This window comes from Apteryx mantelli, chromosome 4 (genome assembly GCF_036417845.1).
Source record: "Apteryx mantelli isolate bAptMan1 chromosome 4, bAptMan1.hap1, whole genome shotgun sequence".
In the NCBI taxonomy this organism is placed as follows: Eukaryota; Metazoa; Chordata; class Aves; order Apterygiformes; family Apterygidae; genus Apteryx; species Apteryx mantelli.
The window spans coordinates 87,589,620-87,614,606 of record NC_089981.1 but is presented as its reverse complement, the minus strand read 5'-3'; the positions used below and the strand labels follow the sequence as shown (position 1 = coordinate 87,614,606).

The window sequence follows — 24,987 nt, the reverse complement described above, 5'->3', positions numbered from 1 at the left end:
CGCCAGGAACTCCCTTGCACAGGCAAGAGGCAGCTTTATGAAGACACTGACCACGACAGGGTTTGCTGCAGCAAATTAAGGCATGCCTTCGCCCCAAAGCAGGGGGGAAGAGCGCTCAGCACCAAAATTCAAAGCGTTAAAGAAAGAACAGCTTGAGATCACGTCGCTGACCAAACGCCAGTAATTTACTTGCATGGTTTTATGCCTTTTGGGCCAAGTGAGCTGTTAGAGTCCATCTAAACCAAGAAGCAGGATCTGGTCCACATCTGCCTGCTAACATGGAGACTCAATTCAGTCAAATTGCCGGCGTCCGGGGAGGTTGGTCACCCTCGTCTGCAGGCAGCTGGACTCTGGCTGAGCAGGAGCGGTAGGTGGTGACAAGAAATACAATATCGACTCACTTCTTTTTCCTGTTCAGGAGATTCGGTGCAGACACTTTCACTTTACCGGGAATATTTCTTGACAAGTCAGTATCCTACAAAGCAAAAAAAGAGGAGAAACTGCACATAACAGAAAAGCAGGGAAGAACATCCTCCTCCTCCTCGCTCCATCCCTGCTCGCTGTTTCTGACTGTTGGCGTGAACAAACATGCTTCCTGCTCAGAGCGTTTCTGCTCGCTTCCCGCAAAGAAAACAAGGCTGACGTCAGGCTTCTGCTCTCGCTCCCTGTTTTATTAATTTAAGACCTGTTGGAGGTTTTCCGTGCAGCTTTCGCACACTAGCTCCATTAGGATGCTATCGGCGGCTCCGTCATTCACTGGGCACTACCTGTTCTCTTGGGGTCGTTAACCGTTAATTGTGTTTTCCTAGCAGCGGTCCACGAAAAGCCAGCATCAGGGCTGACGCAGTTCAACGCCGCTAATGAGCGAGGCAGCAGAGGCCAACAGCAGCCGTCGCAGAGAGCCGCCTGGGCTGCCTGGGGCGCTGGGAGCATTCAAATTAAATGAGAAATAAATAAACACTTGAGGACTCAAAGTCCTGACGGGCATCAACAGAAGCACAGTGCAGGAACCTAACGCCCAGCGACACTGGTTAGGTGAAATTTCTAATGCTCCATTCCAGCCTGAGCAATGCATCTTCCCTAGCTGCACTGAGAAATACAACACGGTACAGGGAAAAAAAAGCAACAGCACATTTGGGTTGGGACATATTTACCCCCAAAGTGGCACCAGTGAACTTCTTTCTGCTGCAGTTAAGTTTTTACAAAAGAAAGAGAAACTAGTCACCTTCACACTGCGAAACAGGTCTTTTTCTCTTGCAGTAGTTTCTTTAGATTGCATAAAATTATGCAAGGCAATCTTTGCGGCTGTAAAAACACAGGAAAGAAGATTTAAACAGTATCTAAAAGCGTGCTAGCTTCAATAGGTAGCGCACTGAAAAGGATTCGAGTGTGTCAGCACCGTACCTTTTCCTTTCTTTTGGGTGCCTGGAGTGAGCTTGACTTTGTACCTTGCAAAGGAAAAGGTTTCTGTAACTAGTACGGCAGGTTCCCGTCTCACCGCGTAAAACCCGAAAACGCTGCGACTTACTTATAGTTTGTCATCGCCGTGTAGGGAGCGCAGATGGGCACGGCGAAGAGCAGGATATCCTCGGCGTGCGGCTGCCCCGTCAGCGAGTCCAGCAAGGCCTCTCCTTCCTAGGAGAGCAAAGGGACCTGATCCACCGGGGAAGCGGCGCAAGGTTCCCCCCCGCCGTAGAGCTGAGCTACGGAGCAGCCCAAATCCCACAGGTGCCCACGAGGTTACCGAAACGCACTTTGTTTAGCTTCCTCGCTTAATTACCGAGCCGTGACTCATTCCCGACCGGCAAACAAACATCTTTGATTACTGAAGTCACATCATTCGAAACAGGATGGATCTTAGTTGTAGCTGAACCAAAAGGGACCCCCAAATACAGCTGTATCTTCCCGGGGTGACCAAGGGCTTCCCCCTACAGCCAGCCATCAAACTCCTTGATTAAAGGAATTAAAGAAATCAACTCATTTTCAGCTTTGGGCTACACCTATGGCCTGCAATTATAAAAAATTCTGAAGCAATTTTGTAAGCAAATAAATTTCTAATCCAAAGAAAAACTTGCGCTGTATCATATTGTGTCATCCTCCTCCCGCCCAGGGTCAACACTGCCGAGGGATACAAAGACGAGGGACAAACTTCCGTTTAGCCAACCCCTAGCTGCTATATGGGATGCGTGTGATAAGCAGGGTATGGAAAAACAAAAAAAACAAGAAGTTTCATCTTTTCAAAACACAAGAAACCTGGTTGGACCAGCAGGAGGCAGGAAATGTGCCACGTAACAGCGAAGCCGGGCTCTTCCAGAGGGCTCAGCGCACGAACCTCTGCGCCGTCCCCGGCCTGCTGGAAGCCAGGCTCGTGCCCCACGTCCTGCCATCGCCGCACTGCCTGCAACAGCAGGGCTGCCGGCTTCGAGCTGGGATAAAGCCTTTTCCTCAGCACCTATCTGAGTTTCAAAGACAAGAGCATTTACCTCGACTCCCGGCTGATCCTGGTCTTGCTCCTCCTGCGCACACAAACAACGGAGATTTTAGAGCCGCAATGAACACACGACTGCTTTTGTCCCCCCAGAGCAGCCGAATTCTTTTAGCAGTGGTCCACAGAAAGCCACATCCTTAGTGCGGAAACTTAACTCATTTTAAAGTAAAAGCAATTTGCTTGGCCCACGCCAAGCTGGGAGGAGAGAGATGGGCTGGGATTCAGAGACTGACTCATAACGATGGATCTAGAGAGCTCTCAGCTGCATTTCAGCTGCACCGACCGGGAGTCGTGGAGTTAACCAGACCCCAGCGGCTCGGCAAGGCTCGAAGCCCCTCAGAGCTTGTTCTGCCACGCCGGGAGCGCGGCACGCTCACACGTCGCTCCAGGGGTTGCCGGCACTTCTTGAACCCCATGGGCTCCCAGCGTCCTGGCATTAGGCGCATCGCTCTCCCCAGTGCCCCAAAACAGCAAGAGCTGCTCGGCCTCCCCGGCAGAACAGCACTACGCAGCTCCAGGAGAACCAGAGGGGAGGGACAGACGCACGGACACGAGAGGCGAGGCAAGCGGCGCGCTAACCTTCTCGTCCTGCTGCTCTTCCAAGGCTGGGTCCTGCAACTCGTGCAGCAGGACTCCTGCTGGCGGCATCTCCTTGCCCCCTCCAGCACCCCGATGCGCAGCCTTGGGTTTCTGCTGGGGCTTCTTTGCCGGCTCTTCTTTTGTCTTCCCCTTTTTCCCTTTTTTCCCTTTCTCCTCCTTGTTCGACCCTGCAGACTGCAGTGACACAGAGGTGGTTAGAGCCAGCGACCCAGACGACCGCAGCCCAGGGGGAGGCAGAACGCCTCTCGCTCACCCCCAGCAGCTTCATGATGAGCTCCCGGTCCTCTTCATCCTGGTCCTTGTACTTCTCCTTCATCTTCTTCATTTTACTCTGCGGAGAAAACGCGCCACCAGCTTTAGAAACAGTGACTTTTGGAGATTGGCACTCACAGACAGCAACCTAAATGCTGTTCCCATGTGCACGCTGCTGCTTCCAGGTCTCCTGAGCCTCTTTCAAAGCAGCTCACCATAACCAAGGAATTATTTTTTGGCCAGAGAAGCACCGTGGGCTCGACGCTAACAGACCAGTACCCACCATCCTGAAACCACCAAGAGCATATCTGACCTGAATCTGACACTACCAGGCAGCTGTGAATGTCCAACAGAAAGCTGGAATTACCGCCTGCAGGGGAGAACACGGGAACAGCTCAGCCCAAGGGGAAGCTTGACCCCCGCCTACCTTCTGGCCCCGCTTGACGGGCTGCGGGGCCGGCACACCCTTGTTGGCGTTGGGCGCAGGGGGACGCTGCGTCTCCGTCTCTTTCTGCTTCTCCTCGGGCGGCTCCAAGTTCTCCATGTCATTTTGCTGCTTCTTTTTCTTCATTTCTCTAGGGAAAGCAAACGATCGCTCGACACGACCCCTCCGGCTGTGGGCTACCGCTCTCCTGCCAGCACTAACCCCCTGCTTCCCAGCTGCAGAGCTGCGGAGGAACCCGAGGCAAGTACGCGGGAAATCGCTCCTCTTCAGCAAAACCTCTCAAACCCAGACGTCAGATATGGTTGAGCCCGCGAGGGCCAAGATGACGTCTGTCCATAACCTGCGCTCCCAAAGGACGAGCGCGGCTGCGTTCCCAGCGTGAGGATGCCTCACCGAGCCCTCGTTCCTCTTCTCGGGAAACGCTGGCTCACAGCTCCTGCTCTCCCACCGCGTAACGATGGACATAGTCAGCCAGACCAGAGCCCTCTCCATGAGCCTGGAAAGGGCATCTCACAGCCAGGCTGCCTCCTTTCCAGAGACACAGCTACGCTAAGCCAAAACGCTTCCCTGCTACTCGGGCTCTTGGCTTTAACCGCCGCGGCTGGACACACTAACGAGGACAACCAGGCCCCCATCCAAGTGCCCCTCCACTGCCCAACAGCTTCAAAGCCTCCCAGCTCTGGGGCTGCCGGATCGCAGCTCCCGGCAGAGCAGCACTGTGCTGGTGGAGGCAGAGAGGCCGCTCGCGGACCAGCCCGCCGGTCCCGTAAGGCTGCGCTCTGCCTGGCACGGCAAAGCCACTGTCCATAAGTGCCTGGATCTAGAGGCATCTCTAAGCCTCCATCCCTGAACAGTGACATCGTCAGCACAGCCGTGTCAACAGGGCGCCCATCAACCGGTTCCAACCTTGGGGGAGGTGGATTTGGGGACTTCCCGATGACAACGAGCAGGCCGACCCCCACACCCTGCTGCCCAGTCCCACTCACACCCCCACTGCAGCGCCGTGGCCAGGGAAACGTCTCTGCTGCCTCAGCAGGCCTCTTCCAGGGGCAGGAAGGTGCAGGGAAGGCAGCCTGTCACCACAGCCAAAGCCTGGGAATGTCCACCTCGTCCCCAGTTCAGGGCATCATCTCACAGACCCAAGCTCACGGAGAAGCAACCATGGGCAGGACCCAGCTTGGAAACGCAGGATGGACAATCCAGGCGCTCCTCTGGGCTGGTCAGGACTTCGTGAGGCCTCCTCAGCTCGCTCAGTCACCCTGCAGCTCGGGGCCCCCCACCTGCCCTCGCCCAGCAGTCCTGCCTGCGGAGAGCACGGGGCAGCACCACGGAGCTGGTGCTTTTGGGCAAGCGCTGCCTCCACCGAGGAGCCGGCAGGGACCAGACTGGGAGATACCAGACATGCTCCAACCCCATGTCCTGAACAGGGAACGAGGAGGAGGCATTTGCCTCTCCGCAAACAAACAGATGCTCTCACCTTCTCTCCTTGGCAGAGAGATGCCTTCGCCCCTGGGACTTGCCGTCACTCTAAAAAGTGAAACACGGTTAAAGCGCACCATGTCCAGCAGCAGTTCACACTGCTCTTTGCCAAACATCTGAGCTGGGACCTTACCAAGTTGGGTCCTTCCTCTTTGGGGACAATTTTCTGCAGGGATCTGTGGGGAGATGGAAATGGAGCTTGTCACTGGATGAAGAGCAGCTCAGCCCTGCACGCACCACCGCAGCCCAGACATCGGCCACTTGGTTACACGGCTTTCGGCTTTCTAGTTCTTCTTCGAAAGTCCCGGCTTTGGTGAAGGGAAAAGGGCAGCAATACTGGGAATAAGTTTACAAAGCAGCTCCTCAGATCTCCGCCAGCTTGTCTTACGTACGCACACAAACACACACCACAAACACCGCCGGGATACAGTACGTGCTCAAGAAACAGCCTGACGTTCAACTTCCCAAGCACGCAGCCCTAATCGTCTGTGGTGTTCCCTGCAAGAGGTGCCCACTTCCACCTGCTCAATCCCTTCTCCAACATCCTCTAAGTAGTGCCACTGTCACGGACAGCAGGGATGTCACGATCAGATGCAGAGCAGTAACTCAGCACCCGCTTAGTGGAGCGGAAGCAACCCCAGGGCTCTGTTTCTGGGGTCAGGGCAGCTCTGGACAGGAGAAGGGGGCAGGTGTCTCCGGAGGAGCAAAAGCAGCGCTAGGGACACCTAGGCCAAAACGGGGAATTACAAAGAGCAGCCAAAGAGCCAGCTACCACTGACCAGGGAGAGGACAGCTCTGTGCACGCGTGCGAGTGTGTATTTCAGGAGGGAGGTCCAAAGCAAGTAGTGAAGCGGCAGGGAACGGGTACGGAGTGCGGCAGTGCTGCCCCAGCGCAGGGTTGTAGCCCTGTGCTCGGGCATCCTGCAGGACCGAGCATCAAAGGAATCGAGGGCAACTCATCACCACCCTTGCTTTGGAAGGTCAAGGCGGCATTTTAACAGCATGGAGATCCTCAGAAGGGCCCGCACTGCCGAGAAACGCAGCTGCTCCTTCACTCACCTTTGCGACTGAAGGTGCGACAGGTCGATTGTCGTATCTGGGTAATTTATCTCTTCCTCCTTCACTTCGCTCTTCGACTCTGGATCTTCCACTTCATCTTCAGATTCTCCATTGTCCTCTTCCAAGACAGTCTCTGGCACAGGAGGTGCATTTACCGTGCCCTGGTCAGGGTCAGCAACACCCTCATCGCGATTACTCTCAGACGCGGCTTCCACATCCTCTGGTGCCTCCTGACACTCTGCTTTTTCCTCTTCGCTGCTGCTGTCTCCTCCTTCTGGGGCACCCAGGTGAGGAAAACACAGTTCACATGAGAAACACCAGACTGACCCATTACAGAGCGCGAGGAACCGAATGTTCAAACCAGGACGGGCCCATTTGCCAGCAGCGCGCGCAGTGCTCCAGTCACACCCTCCATCGTACCTAAGAGCTCCACTTCTTCGGACACCAGTTCGCTGGCGCTGCTGGAGACTGTTTCCAGATCCTCATCCTGCACTTTGATCTTCCTTTCTTCTCGGTGTCTCCAAACACAGCTTTCATCCACCTAACAACAAAGGTCCCTTTACATTAGGCTGATACCAATTTCAGTGATGTTTATTAGTCTCTTCAGAGAATATCAAGTCAGCATTTTATTCTCTCTCTTTGAACACTTTTTATATTCCTAGGGGAAGGAAACTAAACCGGCACATTTAAACTTAGTCTGGCAACCTCAAAAGTAAAGCTAATGGGGAGATGTGTATAGCTGCATAGCCAGCAGTCTCCCCCTAAATATACACATGCTTCAAACAGAACTCATAAAAATCTAGCAGAGGCCACAATATCCCAGTGGGAAAAGTAGTAATTGGGAATATACCAGTAAGCAAAACCTAGAAAGTAAGCCGCCTACAGCTCGAGCCACATTAGAAGAAACAGCAAGAGCTGCACAGAGAAAGCAGTACCTTAAACAAGAAGCTAAACCCCATCATCAGATATGAAGGAGGAAGAAAGTTCTTCTTCCCTGAAAAACAAAGGCAGATTCCCATAAGGAGATTTAACGGCTATGTTAGACAACGTATTTTCAAAATTCATTTTTATGAGAGGCTTTAGGTTACCAAAAATTATACTGGGGCTTGTTCTAGCTCTTGAACGACAGCAAAACTTGAGAAACAGGAAAGCAGTTTAGCTAACCATCTTCTGCCCAGTGCCTCTGCTCAGCTAGCAGATGCTGATGCAGCTGTCTGACGTTTGGCCTAAACCACTCAGAATTTTGATTTTGAGGAGAAGAGCAGTATCTGCCACCTGCCACAGTGACAGAGGGACCCCTCCGGTGGGTGCCACTGCAGGACAGCACAGCATTTCCAGACAAAACGCTTAATGTCAAAACCCCACCGTTTCCTCAAGTCTCACCTCGAATCATGAAGCTTCCAGTGGTGAGGTATTCTCCTGTAGGTGCAGTTTTAGAAACCTGGGAACAGCAGGATATACTGTAAGGAGCATCTTTCACAGAAGACCAGCACCACTTAATAACAGCACTAGCAAAAGGAGCATTCAAGCAAGCTGCATTTGTAGCTTATGGAAGCAGCTTTGCAGGATTCAGTATCGGAAGGGTTCCTCCTGTCTTTGTACGATGTTTTCCTAACGGATGTTTCCATTCAGTGACATGCTATGGGGCTACGTTTTGGAAGTCCTGAATGAGGAACTGGGTTATTCAGGAAGCTGGAACAACTGAAGGCATTGCAACCTTTAGTTTAATGTTATCTTTTCATTCTTACGCTTGAATTGCTCAGAAGCATAGCAAGACTGTAGTTAAGACACAAGCTAGAACCCTGACTGAAAAAATTAAAACTTGTTTTTATTAGAAGAGAGGAAGGTTGGTTTTTTTTCTTTTCTATAAGAAGCCAAGCTTGCAACATTTCCTCAGTCATGCGTATGTCATGTCAGAGGTCACCCCTCCACCCCTGCCCTTAAGTCAGTGCAGCAGAGCCAAGGAGCCCACAAGGAATGGTATCCGAAACCAGAAGTTTCGTCCACATCCTTCAGTTCCCATATAGAGAGATTTTATCTGCAGTCCTGCTTTTGTTCCTTCAGATGTCTTCTTTGCATGCATGAGCGTCCTTACCTGGTGGTGGAAGACCCACCACGCGCTGGTGACAACACGGGCGTCCCAGGCAGCGCTGTAACACAGCGCCATCGTGCCTGCCTCCGTCAGGGTCCGTGGAGGGATCGGTTCACCTGCAACAGCAACATCCAACACATTAGGGAACACAACGCACGCGCAACAGAACGTGACTCTCCAACTTCTACACACTCCCGAACCCGGCGCCTGGACTTTTCAGGGCCCCTGGGCAGAGACAAGGTGGCCTGGCTGAGTTTGAGCTCCACATGAAGTACCTGTTGGGTTCTTGATCACGCAGCTCGTGGCTCCATGGAGATCAGCATGCACATATATGTCCCCTGGAAGAAAAGTGACACTTTTGGTAACTACCTAGATCACTTGGGGAAGGTTCCCAATGCCCAAGGGAAACGGCTATCTTGGCTGCAGAGGATCAGATGGGAAGGGGATCTGGAAGCCTTTTAGTCTAAACCTGTTGCCCCAGGCAGGATCAGCACATTTGCTCCCTACAGGTGTCTGTCCAACCCACTCTTACCCGAGCGTTGAAGGTCCACACCAAACTATCCCAGTGCTCCACTGACAACAAACACAATTCCTAGGACTTACCATCACCAAAGTCCCCTTGACCCTAAGACCACCTTAAGAACAAACTAGACATTCCCTGTCACGTTCTCCTCATACATTTGCAAAACTAGAAAGTAAGAGAGAGACTGATACACTCCACTTAATCAGACTTGCCTGATTTCAGGTATCGCTTGACAATCAATTCATTCTGCTGTTGATCTCTTCCAGCGATAATGAGGTAATTCTCAGAACTAACGAACCACAGGAACTTCTCAAACCTGCCAAATTGCATCAATGCATTGTGTGAAAAACACCCGGGACTAAGAGTACGTTACAGAGGCATTTTTTGTACCAAACTGAGAATACCCATCTTATATCTATTACTTGTAAAAGATCCTGCATCCAGTTTCATATCTATTCCTATGTCTACAGCATGAAAACAAGGCATGGTACAAATGTAACATCATTGTCAATGACATTTTGAGATGACATAACAAGCACTGTCACCACAAAGCCCAGCTGCCTATTTATTTTCATTTTAATAATCTAGTTATTAGACTATAAAAAGCTTTATATTTGAATCTACCATTACTACTTCACAGATATGAAGCCACCAGAGAGTAATAGTGAAGTTCCTTATTTTTATTGAGCACATCTTCCTAGCTCTGTTGAAGACAAAAAGCTCAGCTAAACTGCAAGTCCATGTCCACAGTCAGGCAAAGTGACCCCCAGAGCAGGACCATGAACCTATGCAGAGTCCCACTGAAAGGAACTTTCCCAGGCAAAGGCACTATTAAAATCAGACCAGCAACTTAAAGGAACAACTGGAAGGAGACTCTGTATGACGTGTAATGCTAAGAAAATGTAATTAGCCAGTTATAATAATAATTAGCCACTTCTAACCTAGCGAGAAGTCAACCTGACACAGTCCTTTTGAATTTGCACACATTCACAACACTTTAGATAATGACAGTGAAATTGTACTTGCCAATAGACCTTTCTTGCTTTCTGAATGGTGGTAACTGTCTGAACTTCCTTCAGTGTCTGCTTTGTCTTCTTCTCAGCTGATTTAAATGCCTAATTAGAGAAAAAGCATGATCCCAGGTCCCCAACACAGGAATCATACAGGTGCTAACCAAACAGCAGGAAAGTTAGTAGGAAACTTCTCTTTTTTCAGACTGAAGGCTCTACAAACTGCTATGCACAAGCCTATAATCTTTTCATGCACATATAAAACAGTAATTCTAAAATATTCATAAATCTTCACTGTGTATAGCAGGCCCCAGAGAAAAGTAATGGAAATCCTTATGATCAGATAGCCGATAACTTTCCACTCCTGGCTCCGTAAGTTCTGGTCTGCCAGCATCTCCACCGAGCACCCTGTCTAAGTGTTCACAGGGCTACCGATGGAAACCAGGTAACGCAGCGGGCATCTGCAGTCCTCTACTCCGTGATCTTAACGGCTCAGGAAAGAAACAACCCTGGTTGGCTGATTTTACCTTTTGTGTTTCATCAGGGCTACCTAAAACTAAGTTTCAGTTTTCCACTTATCAGTGACAGGGGCTTTGCTTTTAAATATCTTTTAAGAACAAATATGAAGAAATACCTTCTCTGCAGCTTCTACTGTCTTCTGTGTTTTCTTAGCCGCATGTCTTTTGTGATCATAATACCTGTGAAACAAAAGTCTGTTTACATCTGAAATCCCAGCATGTTCACTCATTTTTAGAATGTGCTTCTTCTCATGGTCCTTGACATTTGTAGTAAACATTCAGTTTTGAAAAAGTAATGTTTAGCTCAGCTCTTTGGCTTAGTCTTCACTTGAGAAAAGCAGCCAAATGAAGTAACTTCCCTTCTCAGACACACAGAGCACTCTGTTTGGATTACTGTGTGGCAAAAAGCCATTTTGTTTCATGCGTCTCTGTGCAGAATTGTACTCGAAATTAAATTAATCCGATAGCAAGAGACAACCGGCTATGTAATAGTGAGATACTGTTTTGGGACCAGGAAAATACATATCCTAGAGCTAAGGACAAGCTACCTATTTCAATTTCTAACTTTTAATTTCAAAAAAGATACACACAGGGCCCTATCTATCATGTTATCACTGTCAACTGCAAGCACATAGAAACTTCTACAATCAAAACACACATTCATCATAAACCTTACTTTTTGGCATTGGCATATGCAGACAAGCTGAGATCAACATCAACTAACAATGGCTTGTTTTTCTGCGGTTTCTTCAACTGTTTGTTCTTATTCTTTTTCTTTTTTCCTTTTGTTTCTTCTGTTTCTTCTTTTTCTAAATCAGCATCCTCCTCCTCCTCTTCCTCTTCAGATAAGATGTATGGGTTCCTAAAAAAACATGACATCATACTGATTAAGGTAAGAGAACTGGTTATTTTTTAACCTTAGCACAATGCATTTGTACTTCTATTCTCTCATGAAGATTGGAAATGGCCAAAAAATTCCTAATACCATTTTCATTGTGCAGCTGCAGGAAGGCCCCAGGTTGCCTTATACGCAAGCAGGTTTCTGTCTTAGAGTCAGCCAATGTTTGAAGGAAAAAGAAAACAAAAAACAAAAGATAAAAGAGCTGGAATTTTCCCATCCAAGGAGGTGGCATTTCCCAAGGCAATTTTTTTCTTGTAAAGGTGACTGGAGGATTTAAAAGAGATATACATCTCTGCTATCAAAAAAAAGGAAAAAATTAGGCTTAAAACAAAGAACAGTTCTGAAGATCTATTTTCATAAAGTAAGAGAAGAACAAAGACAAATACAAGACATTCTGTGCCTGATCATCATGTGAAATGAAGGCAGGTACATCATCATGCTGATTTGGTGAACAGGGCAGCATTGCAGCAGTTTAAAATCTCATAAAAATCTCTCTTCTGCTGTTTTCAAAGTGTGCTGAACACAGATCAGCTGGAATTGTATTTCCTCCTCACCAGCGCATTAAATCCTGCTCAACGCAGCTCTGCTGAATCTGTGTAGCAAAAGGTGGTGGAGCAGCATAAAATAATGTTTTTCATAAAGGGAAATACATCTCTGCAGTCCTCTGCACTAAGGAGGCATTATTCAACACTTGGTGGACTAACTAAGCTGCGTGACCAGCAAAGTGATCGTTATTCACTATAAAAACAGAGAAGAGAGACTGATGTAACACACAATTGCCAGCACAGAACTGACTCCTGAAAGCAAGTTTATTCTGGAATACACTAGCATGGCTGAAAATAATGCAGCTAAACATTCATAAGTTCACTTTCCCATATCAGAACTTTCATACCAGAAGTTTTTGCTATAAAATAGAAATTCTCACTTTTATATCTTTAGCATCCTGATACATTGTCAGCTCAGGTTACACAGGATCTCTCTCACCTTTGGTGAAAGATTATGGGTATGCAATATTTGACAAAGTCATACCGAAATACATTCCCACCCAGCTTGCGACACTGCATGCCTTTTATTATTTCATGGAGGTTTTTAAGACATTCCAGGTACTGTCTCACTGCCACCTCTCTCATCAGGACTCCTACAGGAAGCAGCATTAAAACTCACAGCTCACACCAGCTGCATGTTCTTTTCAGGTTAATATAAGGAAAACTGAGTAGCTTAAATACCAGTGCAGAAACTAAAAAGACGACCGTCTCCTGCTCAGCTCGCTGCATGCAGTCAGTCCCACCCGCACTTGGTATGGGTGATCTGCAGTGGACTCACCTCAGCAGCATGGTGATATGATTTGTCTGAAGCTTTAATTCTTTGATTGCGCTTGCAACAGGGTCCCCCTGCGCTTGAGCTTCTTTTACAATTGCTCCGATCTCTGTCCAGTCTATCTGGTTGGCTAATGCGCTGCGAACCACCTGGATGGCTCGGTCAACTATCTCTAAGTTCATTTCTACGAGTTCTCCTTTTATCTTATCAATTTCCTTAAGGAAAGAAAAAAAGTTTATCACCATTCAAGCTAAACGCAAACTCAGCAGTATTTAAAAAAATAAAAGTGCTAATTAATATTGAGACAAAATCCAAGAATGGCATTAAAGTCATCACACGGGGCAATAACCAACTTGACTCCCGCAAGCAGAGCTCTGCAAGCAGCTCTTGGCAAGGGAGGTGCAAAGTTTCTGTAAGGGAGCAGAGCCCAGCTGGGCAGGCCCAGGCGCCCTGAGGGGCTGCAAGGTGCTCGGGGGCAGGAGAAGGCCTCGCTTTGGGATCCAGCGCTGACCACAGCAATCGGGATCAGCAGGTGCAGTTCTTCAAGAAATATTACATATCTTCTCAGTCAAAAATCCCAGTCTCACCTGAGCTTGCTGAAGAGCTTCTAGTCTGTGCTCATGATCCTTACGGACATTCTCAAGTTTCTTCAATGCTTGTTTTTCCTTTCAGAAACAAGTAAGATGGAAAAAAACATAAGACCAGCATCTTATTACCTATTCACTGTAAAGACACTCAGCGCAGTATTCCAGCTAAGAAAAACACAACAACATAAGGGATGCAGAGAAGTTTCCAAAGAACTGCTCTTAATGTTATCATTTGTATTCCAAGCAGAACTAACCATTGCACCATATAGCTTGAAACCTGCTCTTTGACCACCACTGATTCAGCATTTCCATAGCAAAAATAAGTACATGACTCCTCCTCCACCCCAAACTATGTGAACCAAATGCCATGAAGAAGCATCTGAAGCTCTGAGAGAGCCACCACAGCTGCTCTGCTCCTGGATGAGAGCATACCTGTTGCAACGCTTTCAGATCAATCTTCTGTCCCTCTAACTTGGAGTAGAACTCATCTGCTGCCTGCAAGAGAGAGCCAGATTTAAGGATCTCCAAGCTGCATTAACCTGTACCAACAACAACAGAAGACAGATGAAGTCCTCCTCATGAGAGGTGCAAAAGCACTAATATAGGAGACATGCTAAAACAAGGTTCAGTAACATCCTTTGTTTTACCTTGTCACGAGGCTAGTTCAGCAAGACACTCTAAACTGGGGGCTAGGGACATGAGTAAATAACTGGCTGAACTGGGATCCTCATTCTGCATTAACAAATCATAGCGGCAGAAGGAACCCGCTGTTTCACAGTGTGCTCTTCAGATTAAACTACTGCAGTTAAAACCCTGTCCGCCCCGAATCCCTGCTGCACCAATTGCTCAGTTCAGAAAAAAATAGAAAGCACGCCTAAGAACTACTCCTGGTGCGGTGCTCCAGCTGTCAGACACTGTGCTTAAAACAAACGAAGAGGAAGGTTTTAAGGTGCTTAGACTATTGATGCTGTGAAGGAGATGACAGAAATCCAGACAAGGACCAGGGCAGGAAAGTGGAATGGGAACTCTGGAAATCAAGGTCAGGAACAACATGCAGTTAATGATTTCAGATAACGTTAGTAAGCCAAGGGCCAGGGAGGACAACACTCAAGGAAATACTAAATTAGTTGCTTGAACCTTTCATAGTCACAGGAAAAGTATAAACGTGCTGACTGTTCGCCTTCAGCAATAACTCAGCTTCTGTACTCTCCAATAACAAGTATGTTTGACCAGGACTGATTAACAGCCAACTTCCGTGCAGGCTCAGTACACACCTACAGTCAGTGCCACATGCCGTATCTCAGCTACAGGATCTAACAGTTAATAAAGATGACACTGGTCGGCAATAGCCTCCAGGTCCTACTCTGCTCGGCCTTTTCGGCACAAAACACTCATCCATCAAATTAATTACTTCTTCCAAGGTCTATATTTTCATTAATAACTTCAGCACTGCATTTTAATTACGCTCTTTAGCATCAGTCTATTAAAGCACTTAAGTACAGTATCAGCAAAAGCACTGTACCTTATTGAATGAGTCAAATTCCAAGTAGGGACATTTTGAATGTTGAGAAAACAAGAAAGGATGAAATTCCTCATATCTGTAAAATACACATTTGATATTATCACCTGAAAACTAATTTAAGTTACACAGTCTAGTAGAAAAGGGAGCAAATACTTCAAATATTTACGTGTAGATATCTTCTGCTGGTTTATCTGGTTCCAGGCTTGGCTTCTTCTCCCTTTTCTGGATAATATAACCCTAAAATAATACATAAATATGTCATCAACATTTGCCTTTGAAAAGGATCCCCCATCCCCTTAGCTTGGCCAGGCAGGAGGCTTTAGGTGCTAACCTACTGATCAGCATGAGACAGTAATTCATTCCAGAGTGGAGACCGTGGAGCGCTAGCAAACGTGATTGACTGAAGTCCTGACCACTTGCTCATCTCCACTCCAATGTATTCCAGAAAAAACGGTGAACTTCCCTTGCAAACCTCAGAACCACCCTACAGCTTACCACACAAACGCATGTTTTACACGCAAAACAGCGCTACCTGCTATCGGAGCACAAAGGCAGTTCTGACAGGAACTCCATAATCTGCTTGGAAGTTATTTAATTGCTGCAAGGAATGCAAGGAAGCAATTTTTATTCCCCACCACGACCTGGAGCCCAAGCACACAGAACAAAATCTGAAGGTGGTTAACAACAGCAGCAGGCGTACGCCGAGCAGTACCTGCCTGCCACATTAATTCTGCAGCTCCCGCGTAACTGATAACCAGGCTGCTCAGCTGAGACCCACCTTTCCACTGAAGCTGTCAGTTAGCGTCATGTATTCTTCTGCTTTCTCTAAAGCACTAAGCACTTTTTCAATATTTTCTAAAGAGAGAGGAAGGAGAGGAGGAAGTTTTTAAAACACCTAGAACAGAAAGATATTTTTATATAAACAGAGCAAACAGCAAATCGACAAAAATCCCCAGGCACCTGCGCATCCAATTACGTGCACGGAGCAAGCTGCCCAACCTAACCACGCCAACAGGAAGCTCGAGTTAGCACGCGGCCTTGGGAAATATTCTAAAAGTAGGATTTGAATACGTCTCAGAAATAAAATCCCGTACATCCTTTACCATTGGTGCTTCACTATAACAATTACTGTTCACTTTGAACAGGAGCCTCATTACACACATTTCCATTTGTGGAATTTTTAATATAAAAAATATATATTTTAAGACATAATTATTCAAATTCTATTAAAAAACAAACAAACATACAAATGCTAGAACCTTATAAAAATAAAACTATGGAGGCAAAGCATAAAACAGGAGCTCTGAGAAGTTATTTGTTTGTTACAAAGTCAATTTATTACAGCACCACAGTGTAGGAGGAAGATGTAAAAAGTCCTTTCGATTTATGGAAAATATAAAAGCACCCAAGAAAAATAAGATTATGAAAAAAAAATCCATTCTGACTTTACTACCCCAATCCATAATTTCCAAATAAACGTAAAGCTGCTGCTTTATCAAATCCCCACCATGTCTGTCATAGCTAATGGCAGACTTTGATGCTAACTCTTCTGTGCAGGATTCTTGTAAAAATATCCCGCTCCACAGCCAGAGTTCATCTGATGTTTAATATAATACCTCATTACAAAAACATTTAGACCATAAGGGAAGTCTGATATTGTAATTCTAATATATGCATACTTCAAGAGGTTTAACGAGAACAAGGTTGATCTCCAACCTAAAAACATTATAGGATGCAACCATATGGTCCGAACTATAGGTCTGAGGATTACTTATCTCTTTGGAAAAAAATACCACCTAGACACAAAAACCGTTAAGCTTGAAGTACAGCCTTTAAAATATTACCTGCTACATACCTTTCTTTTCCATATGTTCATCTATTTTGACATAACCAGAAAATCCAGCTTCTATAAGGCAATGCTCAATGAGGGTGGCTCCATAAGCTATAAAAAAAAAAAAAAACACAGGAGAATCAGCTTTCAAAAACATTCACAGTGAATTCCGTATTCGCATAAAAATCACAAGTAGTGTTTCAACAAACTAAGGCCATGAACCTACAGTCAATGCCTAGAGAGGCTGGGGAAAGTGAAGGAGCTGTGGTCCCCGAACACAGCAAAGCCCAGGCTGCTGGAAACGCAGGCGACCAGCACTCCCACGGCGGAGCTCTCGGAAACGCTCACCGGCCAGACAGAGCGGCCGGGTCGCAGCACGTGGCTGAGAAAATGGCATCTTACAAACCTAATGATGCTTAAGTTCACCTGGAACTGGGAAAGGTCTGGAACAGAACGAGGATGTACAGGAGGGATGGGCTTCATCTGGGCCAAAATGGAATGAAAAACTTTAAAATTAAAAAGGGGTAGGGAAGTTTGAGTGTAGGAAACCCAACAAGGGTGGAAAAGCATCTGATTTGGGATAAGATAATACAAAGGGTGAAGTCATAAAAACTCTGTATCTTCAAGCAAAGAACTGGGGAAGAGCTGGCAAACCCAAATGTGAAACAGGAGGGACAGCAGAAACGAGTGCAGCCCCTTTCAAACAGGGTGAAGAGAAGTAGCAGACAAAAACACAGAAATCCCACCTCCTACAGAGATTAAACATGAAGTCTGAGAAATGAGATGGGGCAACGGAAAACCAAGTTTAGCTGGTAACAAGCAAAGCAGAAGCATGGTGGAAGGAAGACGATCACTAGGACAATGCAGCATCAAACTTAGAATGAGGGAGGTGACCCATAAAAGGGATCTTAGAGTCCAGCCAAACTAACAAATTAACCACCTGAACAAACACCGCAGTCCCAAGAAAATGAAAATCAAGGCCTACACCAGGGACGTGCAGTATTAGGGCTACAGAATCAACCGCCTGAGCAGGGCTGCTGGTCACCCTAATGTGCAGAAGAACAGCCAAGAGATTGTGAAGATCAAGGAACAACTAAATCAGATTTCAAGCATCCCAGTCCAGCTGGATAGATGTCACACCAGGATACAGGGCTGAGACTACAATTTTAGACATTATTAATGACTGTTTTACGAGGCAGCTAGTCAGAGAGCTCAAAGGAGGAAAAGCTTCTCTGATTCACTCACAGGATCTGATTCAAATATTAAAGAGCTACACTGTGACAGAGACCATAATGTTCTTGGATTCAACAGCCATTCTAGCACAACAAAAAACCCAAGAAATCTACTTCAGGCACGCTCAGTTTAAAAGGAAGGACTACATAAAGCAAGGAAGCTTCTTAGAAGGAAATTAAGACAATCAATAAAGCGCAAAGCCTGCAGACAGCCTGCAGGCTGTTTAAAGATGCTATTTTGGAGGTTCAAAACAAACGCATACCACTTATCAAACTGTTTCAGAAAAATCCAAAGAAGCATGACTGAACAGCAGGATGAGAGACACTGTTAAAAGCAAAAAGGCATCCTGCGAAGAACTGAAGTTGTGTCCATTGCAGAAAACGGGAGACCAAACTCTGGCCTGTGGGAATGTAAAACACAGTAAGGCAGGCCAAAATTAAGCTTGAGAAAACCTGGAAAAAAAAAACAACATTGAGATTAATAATAAAGTCTCTTCCAGACATACCATAAGCAGGAAGCCAGCTAGTATCAGTAGGTTCAAGAAATGACCTAGGTACGAAAGAAACACTTAGATATGACGAGGTCAGAGCAGGAAAACTAATGTCTTGGATTTAGTTCACAGCGCAGGGGCACAGGGAAGCTCTGGCTGGAACGTTTCTCTACGGGCAGTATGTCAGAAGATCTGCCTCAAATCCAGTTGTCAGGAGAGGAGGTGATGGATCCACCAGACAAAATGAGCAGCAGCAAATCCTGAGGACCATGGGGTACTCAGCTAGGTGTTTAAAAGAACTCAAGGGTGGAGAGACCAAACTATTAGCTGTAGCTTGCAACGTCTCACTTGGTAGGAGAGGCAAAAGGAGGTTAATGCATTGGCAATTAAAAAAGGGGTGGGACCCTTTCCCCTAGGACTGGGAAAGTACCAACTTCTTTTAGCCTAAAGACTAAAACTAGCAGAGACTTGGATAAATACACGCAGGAGAAGAGCCAACACAGTTTTGTCTTTTGCCTCAGAAATCCACAAGAAAGTCCAAAAGCACAAAGACAAGGGAGGTTGAACAGATAAGGTCTGTTTGGATTTCCAGAAAGCATTTGACAAAGCTCACCCCCAAAGCGCTTACAGGGGACAAGCAGCCACGGGATAACACCATAGCCTCTGCCTGGATAACGAAGTGGTTGAAAGACAGGGAACAGGGAGAGAGCGTAAGCTGTCAGCGCACGCCCCAGAGGCAGCGGGGGTGAACCGAGCCTACGCTTTTCAACTGACCTGGGAAGGGGGAACAAAGAGCGAGGGGCAAAGCCTACCCATGAAACAGAGTTTGTCCCAGCAACAGTCAGCCAACTGCGAAATACTGCAGGAGACCACAGCAACAGGGAGCAACTAGATAAAGAACCGACACATAAACTCACTGTAAGTCCACATAAAATGATGCACATGAGGAAAGACTATCCCAGTTCTGCACACACAATAATAGGGCCCAACTGACTATTAATTACTATTTGGGAATAAGACCTAAAAAGTACAGAGAAGGGCAACACGGATGATCAAAAACTTGGAACAGCTTCTTGCACAAGGAAAGACTATGGAAGCTAAACAGTAGACTATCCAGCCTAGAAATGACTAAGATTTATAAAATGAGTGGCACCGAGTAGGTAAATAGACAGCAACTGTTCACTATCTCTTCAAAGCAAGTACTGGAGCACCAAATAAAAATGGTGAGACCAGTTTCAAAGCAAACGAAAGAAGGTGGCTTTTCTTGTGCTGTTTAAGCAAGCTGTGGAACCCCTTGCCACATGACATTTTGGATGCTGGAAGTTCATACGGGTTCAAGAAGAGAAAAATCCAACCCAAGCTATGAAATAGAAAGATGTCTGCTTTTACTAGAGAAGTCTCTAAAACATAAGATTGCTGGGACTGAGAGATTGTTCTGGGAAAACATCAGTGTATTTGTTAAGGGTGCAGGCAAATCACCGGGCTGTTGACTAGGCCCTGGTCTGAGGCGACGCTAACTTGATAGGATGTGAGGAACTACAGCACACAACAGGAGAAAGTGCTGGACGTGACAGCAGTGCGAGACGTGACAGAAGTTACAGATAGCACCATGAGGAATGGAGGGTTTCACAGGTGGTTAAGGGACCCTTGAGTGATGTGAGAAATGGCCAAACTTCACAGTAACTCAAGGGAAGAACTGTGGACCTTCTGGAGAGTAGAACCTCACTAAGCCAACAGTGTCTTGGCAATCACATCAGTAATACTGACAGGTAACAGTATCAGGAATACCAAATTTGGGTACTGATACAGCAAAACTGAGACCAACAGGGAAAAGTAATCAGCAGCGGGTTGTATATTTAAGAAGAGAGCAGGGTGGAGAAAGGGAGGGACAAGGGCAGTGAAAAGGAGAATTGAGAAAGGGGGAAAGGGATATGAGGGTCTGCAAATCACGTAACCGGGGCTGTTTGGGGCTACCTACCAGGCAGCTCCACACCTGATCAACACAGCCGAATCTGGACAATAAACCAAATTTACTGTTCTGACCACATCGCACAAGTCAAACCTGTTTCTTTGGCCAAGAACACCAGGGGCACAGTGTGCTTTGCCTGGCTAACGGGGAACACCCCGATGCACAGGCAGGGCATCCCGGCATTACCGCGTTGTTACCTGTCCCGTGACCGACGGTACTGGCATCCTCCAGCCGCTTCCTAACAATATCCTTGCCCTGACTGTACACTCTTACACCTCCCGCTCAGCACCGCCGAAGACAAGACCCTGGGCAAAACGCATCGAGTCGGAGCTCCAGCAGAGCTATTCTCAGGTCCTCATCACTGTCCGATCACAGCAAGGCCCACGTCTCTGTGCAGTTGGCTTTGAATTAAAAAGATCTTATCTGTTTTCAAAGACTTGGGGTTTTTTGTTGCTTTGTTTTTCAAACATACATAAAGCCACTGTCACAAACAACCTCAAAAAAAAAAGACTGCTCGAAGTTGTCCAACTTTTCAGTATTGTCTAAAGATAACACACAGTGTCCGTTTCATTTTGTAATGAACCGTGATTACTTACGAAGATGGGGGTTAAGAACCCTCTTCAGCTGTTCCCCTTTGGGTGCACTTGATATTATTTCAGTTAACCTAGGAAAGATAATGGAGAGTTGCCATTCCAAAAAATGATGAACAATGCGTTTTATGGACTGTCTTTTATCGATTAGAGGCAACAATACATTTTCAGCTTTATAAAAAGGAGTGCAAAATGGCCTGTAATATATGAAAAGACGATAGAAAGACATACCGCTATTCGCAGTTCAAAGTAATTTGGATTTCTTCCTGTACGTACACCATCTAGTTACCTTTCCAAGGTTGGCAGAGGTGCAGGTGCTTTTGCAATGTCAACCGGGTATCGTTCCCGAACTGCGAATCTGACATCATCCGCCTCATCGGTGCGAAACCTCAGAATGTTTAAAATGACGTATTCGTAGTCTGTCAGGACAATGTTACCCTGCAAGCACACCGCGGCTGACCGTTAGTGAAGGCCACGCTCAAGCACGCTCTTACGGAGAACGCGCTGGGGGCTTTCCACTCACCCTGTCATACAGCTCGATGATTAGGTGATAAGCAGCTTCATCGCTTCCAAACTGGAAGTCCACGATTCTGTCTATACCCAACTGTTTTACGCTGACAAGTCTTCTTGTCTTTAAATGCTTACGGCACTGCCAACAGAGAGAACGTCTGTGAGACCACGCAAACAGACCTGCTCGTGATATTTTACACTGAAACGCATTTGCTTTTTTCCACCATGATCCCTCCCGTGACATTCTGACCACTCCTTACTTACTATAGACAAATACCAGAAAAGGTTAAAAATGCTGATCTTAGTACTACAGCGACGAGACAGCTTTTAACAAAATAATAATACTTTGATATTTATAGGAAATATGATTGATCCAGATTCTTGACGTTAAGCTATTTTTGTCATTAAAAGCTGCTATTTGTTTAGCTGACTTACTCAAAGCAAGGTCACCTATGCCATCTCAACCAGCAAGCAACTAGTTAAAAATCAAAGGTTTCATCTTACAGAGGGAACCAGGATTACCGCTGCATCAATACATGATTTGGAAAGCTACCTTAACAATTTTTGCTGAGCCATTTTAACGAGGCTCCATCCAAAGGGGCTAGCCCAAGCGGATGCGTATGATTCAGCACTCAGGCTGCATCCAAGCGGATCTGCCTGCAGAAATGCGTCCTAACAGTTTACACCAAGATCTGAAATGTTGAAGTCCAGCACACTGAACAGAAGGACCCCGTTTAACACAGGGTGCTGCGCCTGCACAGTGCCTGCAAATCTGGACAACGCAACTGCAATAATAAGACTTCACTGGAGTAAAATTCTAGAAGGTGTGGGTGGCCCAGGAAATGTGCAGAAGACTAGTACTCGTCTTCAGAAAATTACGTTTCCATCGTTTCTGGCACTAAACATCAGTGATGTGACCCCAGGTCCACATCTGCTCTTTCTTTGTCTTTGTTCACCCACTTGACCGTGACCTGCCAGGCAAATCCTTCCACTATTTTCTTGTAACTCCAAGGACAGAACATTAATGCTGCTTTCTGATACTCAGATGCCTTTTCAGAAAGAAAACATATGCTAGTTTACCTTCATGGCAAAGCCAGACGGCATCATGTTTTTTGGCCACTCGAACTCCGTTGTGTGAATCCGTATACCAGATTCGAGCAGCAGCGTGGCCTTGCAGTCTGGTCTGTTAACAAGAGAAAGACTCACCACTTGGCCCGCGAGCAGCCATCCCTCGCTACACACCAGTTTGCACCAGAATGAGACCAAAGGACCACAACCAGCTGCACGCCGTCTACAAAAACACTGTTGCCTAGAACAGTAAAGCCTATCAAATACTGCTGCAGCCAGGCTGACAGCAAAAGGACAGTCACGTTTTAAGTTAACAGGACAGAGTGTTTACAGGAAACTTGGCCAAGCAAAGCACTTCCCAGGCAACGGAGTAAAACATCCTCTAACACAACGGGAGCCAAGCAGACGACCACGGGGTCCTTCCCAGAAAACACTGGAACGGACAGTTCAGTGACTAACACGACAGAACCTACCTACCATTTGGCCCAGACACCAGTATCGCTTATGTAAGTGTTGCTCTACGTTCTTCCAACTCCTCTCCTCCCTCCCCACAAAAAGAAATAATGATAATTGTGTATGTTCGTTATAACACGTTCGGCCTTTTGTATATTTTCCACAGTATTTTGCTCTTTCACAACAGCTGTACCATATGCTATCTCCCAAGAACTTCCAGAGTAAAAATGATCACACTTTATCAAAGAATAATTATTTTCTATGAAAACCAGTGAGAGAAGGCAGACACCTGTCAGCACAGAATTATATATATACAAAGAATCTAATGTTCATATGTAAAGTAATAGGGTAAGTAAATTGAAAATTCTTACTTTTGAAGGCGGATAAGATATGTCTTATTATCCACATCATAAACATTGTTTACTCTCATTCCCAGTAAGCTGTCAAAAAGAAAATACGTACTTTGGAGAACAGGATACACAAATCGCACAAGTGTCAGAAAAAAATCCCGGGGATAATTAAAATACCCACAAGTGCGAGTGATGATAAATTACCAAGCTGAAGAGGCAGCAAAGGGAGATTAATGGAAGGAGCTGGAAGCCGAGCAACCCAAAGACAGAAAAACTGCTGTTAACAGGTGAAGTGCAACAAAACTAAACCCCCTAGAAGCGAGAACAGCCACTGCTGACACCCCAGCTGCCCCGGGGCACCGGAAGGGTGTCAGGGCTCCACGGTGAAGGGGGCGCGGGGCACCAGGGTTTCCCGGCTGGACGGGACAGGCCGCGGGGCCTTCGCCACGGGGACGGGGACGGGCACCACCACCGGGCCGGGCCGTGCCGGGCCGGGCCCCGCTGCGGTGGGGGCGCTCCCGAGCGGCCCGGGGGCGCTCCCGGGCGGGCTACCTCTGCCGGAGCTCGGCCAGCAGCGCGCGGATGTCGACGGTGCTGAAGCGCGACTTCATGGTGGCGCCGCCGCCGCCGCCGCCGCTCACCGACGGCGCCCGGCCGCCGCCGCAGCCGCCGCCGCGCGCATGCGCAGCCGGCGGCTACGGGTCGCGCCGCGCGCCAAACCTCTCCGCAGCGCGGAGGGCGGCGCCCCGCCCCCCTTCGCGCATGCGCGGCCCGGCGGGTGCGCGGCGGGCGGCGGGCGGCAGGAGGCGCTGCGGGCGCGGGGCAAAAGCGGGGCAAAAAGGGGGTAAAAAGGGGCAAAAGGCGCCGCGGCGGGCGGCAAAAGGAGCCCGCGTCTCTCTGTGTTGCCCAGGCTACGCTGCAGTGGCTATTCACAGGCGCGATCCCACTACTGACCGGCACGGGAGCTTTGACCTGCTCCGTTTCCGACCTGGGCCGGTTCACCCCTCCTTAGGCAACCTGGTGACCCCGAGCTCCCCGGGGATCACCATATTGATGCCGGCCTTAGCGCGGACACCCGCTCGGCATAGCGCACTGCAGCCCAGAACTCCTGGGCTCAAGCGATCCGGCGGGCTCAGCCTCCCGAGTAGCTGGGACTACAGGCGTGCGCCACCGCGCCCGGCGCCAACAGCCCCGCGCCGCGACGCCTAGAGCCTGGCGCCGGCCCGTGCGAGGCCTCCTCCGCGCCCTCCCGCCGCCCTGAGCCCTTCTCGGGCCCCTCTGGTGGGATCTCGGCGGGGATAGGCAGACCCTTCTTCCGCAGCTGCAGCACCAGCCTTGATTGCTCACGCAAACGGCGATCTGGGGTTTTGCCTCGCTGCGAGGTCTAGCCGGGGGCTAGCGGGGCATCAGGGGCGTCTCTTTGATCGGAGAATTCATTTAAGAGAGTGTTTCTGGGCTCTCGCCCTCCCCTTTTAGAGACTCCTCTCTACTTATTCCTCTATTTAACTCCTCCGGTGATTCCTCTATCCCCCTCTTCCCCTCCTTTTCCCGTTTCCCGTTTCAATGGCCTGAACGTGCAAAAGGAAACTGGGTCCCGCTGTCTTGCCCAGGCTGAGCCACGGGGACTATTCACAGGCGCGATCCCGCTACCGATCAGCACAGGAGCTTTGACCTGCTCCGTTCCCGACCTGGGCCGGTTC

At 47.7% G+C, this 24,987-nt stretch overlaps 1 protein-coding gene across 1 annotated transcript; it reads right to left on the bottom strand.

Moving 5' to 3' along the window:
* Positions 1–158: 158 nt before the first annotated feature.
* On the bottom strand, positions 159–23,936 carry NEMF (nuclear export mediator factor). Its single transcript, XM_067295198.1, has 33 exons — positions 23,840–23,936; positions 23,309–23,377; positions 22,497–22,599; positions 21,430–21,555; positions 21,196–21,344; positions 20,913–20,980; positions 16,649–16,735; positions 15,572–15,648; positions 14,960–15,030; positions 14,794–14,869; positions 13,704–13,766; positions 13,272–13,349; positions 12,691–12,899; positions 11,143–11,328; positions 10,583–10,646; positions 9,965–10,053; positions 9,151–9,254; positions 8,691–8,753; positions 8,419–8,531; positions 7,707–7,764; positions 7,259–7,317; positions 6,744–6,864; positions 6,324–6,597; positions 5,398–5,440; positions 5,263–5,312; positions 3,768–3,915; positions 3,342–3,419; positions 3,068–3,262; positions 2,484–2,516; positions 1,529–1,635; positions 1,405–1,448; positions 1,226–1,305; positions 159–475 (listed from the first exon to the last, which is right to left on the bottom strand). Exons 1-33 carry the CDS (start codon positions 23,896–23,898, stop codon positions 398–400), a joined length of 3,222 nt encoding a protein of 1,073 aa, XP_067151299.1. The 5' UTR covers positions 23,899–23,936; the 3' UTR covers positions 159–397.
* Positions 23,937–24,987: the final 1,051 nt, after the last annotated feature.

Coding starts and splice junctions, on each gene's coding strand:
- NEMF (XM_067295198.1), bottom strand. CDS start 23,898: ATGAAGTCGCGCTTCAGCACCGTCGACATCCGCGCGCTGCTGGCCGAG. Junction 16,736..20,912: donor GGTTCTTAACCCCCATCTTC/GTAAGTAATCAC, acceptor TTTTTTTTATAG/CTTATGGAGCCACCCTCATT. Junction 2,517..3,067: donor AAGAGCAGCAGGACGAGAAG/GTTAGCGCGCCG, acceptor TTGTGTGCGCAG/GAGGAGCAAGACCAGGATCA.